General features: G+C 38.1%; 1 protein-coding gene across 1 annotated transcript in view; it reads left to right on the top strand.

The window, feature by feature from the left end:
- The first annotated feature begins 1,092 nt into the window (after positions 1-1,092).
- PLK4_1 (Serine/threonine-protein kinase plk4) overlaps positions 1,093-7,405 on the top strand; it is a 29,397-nt gene continuing 23,084 nt past the window's right edge. Inside the window, exon 1 of the mRNA XM_051211102.1 lies at positions 1,093-1,238. Within this exon, the coding sequence (XP_051073237.1) occupies positions 1,203-1,238 (36 nt within the window). The 5' untranslated portion in view covers positions 1,093-1,202. The remainder of the gene's footprint in view (positions 1,239-7,405) is intronic.

The raw sequence follows: 7,405 nt of genomic DNA, 5'->3' as shown, positions 1-7,405 counted from the left end.
TATAGCTAGGAGTTCCTTACCGAAAGTCCTATAACTGGATTCATTTTCTAGCAACCGTCTCGAGAAGAATGCCAAAGGTTGCCCGGTGTGCTTGACCCACTGTTGTTAGACTCCTTCGACTGCTGAGTCGGATGCGTCTACTGAGATACTGATGGGCGCTTCAGTGTTTCGATGTGCAAGCATTCTTACCTTTGAGACAAGTCCCTTAACTGTGGAGAATGCTTTTTGTACGTTATCATCCAAATTGATGGATTTCGCATTTCCACGAAGATGGTTGGTTAGAGGTTTCATAAGAGATGCGCAGTATACCGAGGATCAACTGATCTAGACTGGCTAGCGATTTCAGGGTATGTTGTGCACGGCGTTCCCACTCGCGATCTACTGCAGATGCACGACCGAGCGCCTTCAGCTAGGTGAGACCATTAAAATTATTGTGGACAGCATCCAATATCGAAGACTTACACTGCTATTTATTTAGGGGATTTATTTAACGATATAGGGTACTGAAACTCAAGCCTGATAAATAGTGTCTACAATCACTAAACCTTTACCCACTAGAGTACAGGCGTCCTAGAGGTGACCTGATGGCTTACAACATCCCTGGCACTTCTGGACACCCCCTTAAACACCTACTTGAGTTTGGCTTCAACATGAACCTAAAAGATAACACCCAGATTCTGTAGACACAACACAGGAGAACGGACTGTAGACACAACTTCTACTTCTTAAGAGTTGTCAAGTCCTGGAATTTGCTGCCTGCTGAGCTAGTCTAATCGACGTCCCAGGAGTCCTTTAAGAGAAAGCTTGACATATACTTGAAGACTAAAAATAGTATCTTGCCGTGATTTACCAATTTCTTTTTCCTCTTTTATCCGTAATGTACCTAGGTTCCTGCCTGGAGATATTGGTGATCTTGTGCTACTAAACACGGAAGCCCGTTAAGCTTCTTCTATTCAGTTCACAACCATTTGAATTATTTGAACAAATCACAATAAGCAATGATACAAGTGTAAAATGTGTACAGTTGAATGAATTAATTAGAAGTTGTCAGCTTTAGGTTTCAAGCGCGTCATAAAAAACAAACAAAATACAGCTCTTCCAAATCCAGCAATAGGGTTGAAGCTAGGCACACACTCACTGGTGCTACTTATAAAATTCTGACCCATTGGGTCTCCAGGAGTTTCTTCATTTGTTTTTTAAAGATGTCCGGATTTACAGGAGTGGGGTGCAAGAAAGAAGTGAGTTACTGTTTACTGTTTCATTATTTTCAGTAATCTTTCATTATTTGAAACAGTATAGGTGTATATATTAATATCACAATTTTAGGGAAACGGGTAAATTTACCCGTTTTGGTTAAGCCTCTATAGAAAAATATGCAGAAATTACGCCAAAACCCAGAAAATTTCCCAATATCTTGGGAAATTCCCCAATATTTCGCGTCTTTCCACAAATTTCCGGTTTTTCCTCAATATTTCCCCAGATTCCCATGACACTGGGGAAATCCGTACACATATCATTGAAAGTCTGAATAGCTCTAATGGATCGGTGTCTGATGAAATATGTTCACGAATTGAAAAAGCTCGTTTGGCTTTGGCCAACTTACGTACCCTATAGCGAAGGCGAGGTATTCGTCTATTTTTTAAAGGATGAGTATGCTTTGCATCAGTTCGTTATGTTCTCCTTTACGGCTGTGAAATGTGACCATTAAGAGTAGGAGATACTCTTAAGTTACTAGTATTTGATCACAGATGTCTTATAAATATTGTTCACTTCTGCTGGGATCACCGGGTTAAACTTAGTGTATCAGGAAAGTTTCGTGAATATTCTACTTTCGAATATAACTCAGCATAATCACTTGGTAATAAATATTCTTGGTTGGACGGATTACTTCAATTCACTTGAGAGCTAGTGCACCCATTCAAGTTTTCACCAGATAGTTTATTTAAAAACTGAATTAAATTTACTGATGCTACTCAAATTTATTGGGGTAATATGGATTACACACTACCAATTTTCTGTGAATTATGTACTATATCTACTAGCTGTCATCCTTCAATTGTACGTTATCATAATCTGGGGCTTTGTCGTAAGATAAAGTTTAGTTCGAGTTCCAGAGTGAAGATCAATTCTGGGATACAGGTGCATCCGGCTGAAGATTCCCGAAAAGGACGAAACGCGCGTCCTGGATTTCACTCCCATCCATTACCCATCTCTGCTTATAATGTTTTATTTATTTATTTGAACAAATAAATATTGGTACAAGGGGGCACCAAATGTATATGCGCCACACAAAACAATGAGAATGGGGAGAAAAAAGAGGTAAGGAGAGTAAAAGAAAAAAAGAAGAAGAGGGACAATAGCGACCAGATTAGTGTAAGGAAGTGTAATAATAATAATAATAATGGGGGGAACGGAAAGGTACACCTAGAAGAAATCTTTCAGTTAGTGAGGATACAACCACTTTTTATGAAGTAAAAGAAGGTTACAGCAGGATCGCCACTGGATTCTATTCTGAGCCATATCTGATAACATTTCTAGCCACTGTGTTGCACCATCTCTCGGACCCCAGTCAGAGGGTCTTGAAGGACCAACACAAGTCAGCCCTTTTCAGCTTTCTTTCATATCACGACACCATGTCATGCACTGACCACCTCTCCGCCTTTTCCAACCAGTCCTAGAGTCGGCAACTAATGCACGACGAGGAATTCTCCGAGACGACCTTCGTAGAACATGTCCGAGCCACCGAAGTCAATGTTTCACGATGGTGACACCAATTGGATTACCGTCTCTGCGCCCGAACACACGATGCCGAACCTCTACATTACTGACATTGTGTTGCCACTGGATGTCAGCGGTCCTTCGGAGACAACGATGATCGAACACAAAGAGTCGTCTAAAATCCTCAACTCGGAGAGGCCAGGTCTCACAAGCATAGAGCATAACTGCTCTCATCGACGCTTTGTAGATCCGACTTTTTACAGCCAGACTAACATCATGAAGGCGCCAAAGATGGCCCAGATTGGCATATGTCGCTCTGGCTTTCACTATACGTGGATTGATCTCATCACACACATCCCCACCAGCACTTATGCAGCTACTCAGGTACACGGACTTCTCAACTGTTTCTATCTGTTCATCATCCAGAGTAAGTGCAGGGTTAGAATCCTGCCAGTCTTGTAGAAGTACTTTGCACTTCGAAGGTGCAAAGCACATACCATACCTACGGACACTGATTGCCAACTGATTAAGTGCGGATTGCATGCCTTGGGCATTATCGCACAGTGAGACAATATCATCCGCATACTCAAGGTCGAGAAGTCTTTCTCCAGGCAACAGATCCACACCGCCATTACTTAAATCTATCTGTTATAATCTCTTTTCTTACGGTTATGACCCAGCTATTCCTATTGCTTAGTATTCTCGGACACCGATTCACTCGACAAGTCCCCAAATCAGAACACGGTTGAACAGGAAGGAGATTATATTCCAAATAACAAGGTTAGATGGAAGCAAGAAGCAAGTCAGAAGCATGATAGAGAAAACGTCAATATATTTATAGTTTTTTACATGAGAAGATTCTAGAGTATTCCCCAACTATTGACTAGTGCTGATTGAATAAGAATTAGCCAATCAGCGTGCACCAAAGCAATCGTGAATTGAGCATGCTTTAATCCGGTCTATGTCCCGCTAACACTATCAGAGCTGTTTCCAGAATGTCATCGATGGCAAAGTTGAAGAGGAATGATGAGATTGGGCAACCCTGTCTAACCCCACTGCTCGAATGGAACAATAGAGCGAGGTGGTTGTATGCCCTCACTCTGTCTGAGGTGTTTGCATATAGGGCTTTTAGGATGTTAATAAACTTCTCAGGCACACCCTTCTTCAATAGACAATCCCAGAGAACAGTTCTGTCCGATGAGTCGAAGGCAGCCATAATGTCAAGAAACACTACGATTGTTGGCCTTTGATAATTATGACGGTGTTCTAACATTTGGCGGAGAGTGAAGATATGATCAATACATCCTCAACCAGAACGAAAACTAGCCTGCTCCTCGCGAGTCAATCTTTCTCGGGTTCAGACTATGAACAGTGCAATCACCAAACATCTACTTGATACAGGACATCAGGTAGATACCTTACAATCCTTTAGGGTGATTAGTAAGCAGTCAAACTCCAGTCTTCTGAAGTTTGCTGAAGCCATTGCCATCAGGCGTCAAAAACCTGACCTATGTATTCAAAAGGAGAAGTTGGCTAATCTTTCCTTGCCTTGGTGACAAATACTCTTTCACTGCACCTTAAATGTTTTTCTTTTGTATTTATTACATCATTGATTTTATTTTGTTTTTCCAACTATCTTTCAACTTAATGATATTTCAACTGAACTCTACTCACTATATTCCTATCAATGTTTATTCATTATGTAATCAGTTGTTTCTAATCCACTTTTGAACTGTTGTCACAGTTAATGTTGTAGAATATTCTTTCACATTAGGTATATATTTACAATATTCAGTAAGCAAATTAAACCCATTATGTAATTATGATTTCTAAATATCAAAGGTTGTAAGCCGCTGATGAGAACCTACTAAATAAAATGAATCCTTGCTATTCTGCTAAAATCTTTGTTCTTGCTCTTTTCGAGATCATTTTTAATTCCTACGCTCTCGGCCTCGTTTTGCACTGTTCTTCATATCTCGATTTCGTTGAGATAGATAATGCCAGAAAACTAGGAAGATCATTTACATGGAACAGGAATAGCAATGATCTTATAACTCTAACCTAAGGAATTCCACTAAGCACTTTCCCAGCTGGATAACTCGGAGATAACCCATACTCTTTGTTTATTATTACAAGTAGGTTTTTGTGTATCCGAAATTGTTCAAATTCGGTAACTGTCTAGTTCACGAGACTTTCAAAGACGTTACTGTAGTCAGTAATCACCACATTTATTAGTGGCTTATAATTTTTCAAAGCTTATTAAATTATTTTGCTAGTAGTTTATCAAACACAAACAGTCTGTTCTGAAACCACTATATCTTTCGAAAAGTATCATTTTGTCATATAAATACCCCAACAACTTAAGAATTTTCTCCATTCAAATCTTAATGACTATCTTATTTAAGCATTCAAGATAATAACTTTCAGTACTATATCGCGTGCGCAGTTTGAAGGCAAGAAAAAGGTGTGACTTCTTGTAAAAGCTCATAATACATTTCATCTGGCTTTGTTGATTTATTTGTATTAAATTTACTTAGTTACCCAAGTATATCGAGTTCTTGATTGGTCAGAGTATCAAGAGTGCAATCATTATTGTTGTAACTTGTCGACTACATTATAAAACTGTGGATACAACTGACTACGTGCCTCTGTACAACTGAAGGACGTACGAATGAAGTCGAAATCGTAAATAAGGATTTACTAGTACCACAATATACATTCACAACAGATGCAACCACTGATTTAAGAACCATATGAAAATATACTGAATCGTGTATTGCGCACTTATCTGGTTAATAGGCAAATTTGAATATATTAAACTATATAGCAGTTGATTACAAATTAATCATTATTTAAATACATGTATGTCAATAAATACATCATTAAATCTAACTTCACTAACAGTATAAATAAGTTGCCAAGTTTCATATATGCTCTTTGCTAATAACTACGATTTCATATGAGGCAGGTGTCTGTATTGTGTATATGCCGTTAAACTCCCAGAATACCTCATCTTCCACTGATGATGGTATAGAATCATCTCTTCGCAAAGCTAGGGTAATGCACTTTCTTCTGTTCAGTGGTTTGTGTCCGAAAACAGACTTTCGGGCATTCTATAGATTCCTTAGTTAGATTTTCTCAGTATCTTCTTTTGAAATCCCATAGAACTAAAAGTCAAATGTCTCTAGTCTTTAGATATTAATACTTCGTGTCACCACTGCCGAGGAACTTAACTTTCTCCCGCATACTTTTCCTATTATGAACAAGAATACGAACGTCTCTGTTGGACCATGATGGGGTATTCCTGGTCTGCATATTGTGTCCATGAGTATAGTAGCCTTTGTTTTTGAATTCATTAAGATTTCCCAAGTCATGCCTACAAATTGTACTGGGAATACGATGTGCATAATTGCTTGCATATTTTCCTTCCGCACATTTTCTTCTGTCCGAGGCGGACACCTTATTGCTGGCAAAAGTACGGAGAGTAAAAACTAACAGTGTTTAGTCACTATTAAATACCAATGAAATATGTTCGAAATTAGTGACGTCTTGATTGTGGTGGGTTAACACGAAATTTACCAACGATAGTAATGGATTCGCTTCATACTATGTTGCTTCATTTGCACCGACAGAGAAATGGTCTCAGGATTCATGATTGTGTGTATCATTAGCATTTCGCTCCCCACCAACATTCATTACTAAAGTAGCCTTTAATGAAAGACTGGTCTGGTTCAGTCAGTGTTGACGGTAAAATCTTGCTTGGGTGTTTGGGTAATATTTCATGCCGCTTTCCATTGGATACCAAAAGCCAAGGCATTCGGAACTGCCTTTATTAACTTGTTCTATCATCATTTAAAAATTCCTGAGTGTTAATTCAAAAATAACAAATATCGGACAAGTAAAAATACATACAGTAGCTGTATAGTGAAGTAAATTACTGAGAATTTTGTTCATTTACTTTAGTATGTATTAAAAAACGATTAATAGACTGTTTCATCAATATGACGTTTTAGTTACAGTGAATTGCTAGAACCAGTGGTTTATTCGTATGAGATTAGGAATTTGTAGTGAAGCAAACGCACAAAAAAGCGAGAACACTGATTCAAAAATTATTTAACTATCCAACAATTTATTTGAACGAATTGCCTGGTGGTAGTAGTAGTAGTAATTTCATACTACGTGGAGAAAACCTGAACTTATTTTCTCTCCACTTTAAATCTGAAAAAAAGTTGTTTGGGCCACCTATGGGGTTGCTAAAATTAGTCAAGACAAAAAATTCATGAACAGTATAATCTTAGTATATCTTTTTATTACTAGAGTATCCTTTAGTATCATGTCATTTTTAAACCTATATGATGACCAAGTTTAATATATCTTGATCCGAATATATGACTAGAAAAAGACACATGACCAATAAAACGATATACAAACAAATACACTGTACAGTTCGAAAATGATTGTCAAATAAGGTAACTCAGATATAAGACAGAGTTTTGGAACTTAGGAAAATAATTTGTGCAATCAGTCACATAGAGAGGATACGGTAGTAGTAGTAGTAGTAGTAGTAGTAGTAGTAGTAGTAGTAGTAGTAGTAGTAGTAGTAGTAGTAGTAGTAGTAGTAGTAGTAGTAGTAGTAGTAGTAGTAGTAGTAGTAGTAGTAGTAGTAGTAGTAGTAGTAGTAGTAGTA

Source organism: Schistosoma haematobium, chromosome 1 (assembly GCF_000699445.3).
Source record: "Schistosoma haematobium chromosome 1, whole genome shotgun sequence".
NCBI lineage: Eukaryota > Metazoa > Platyhelminthes > Trematoda > Strigeidida > Schistosomatidae > Schistosoma > Schistosoma haematobium.
Note: the sequence above shows the minus strand (reverse complement) of the source record. Positions and strands in the feature narration are given on the sequence as shown.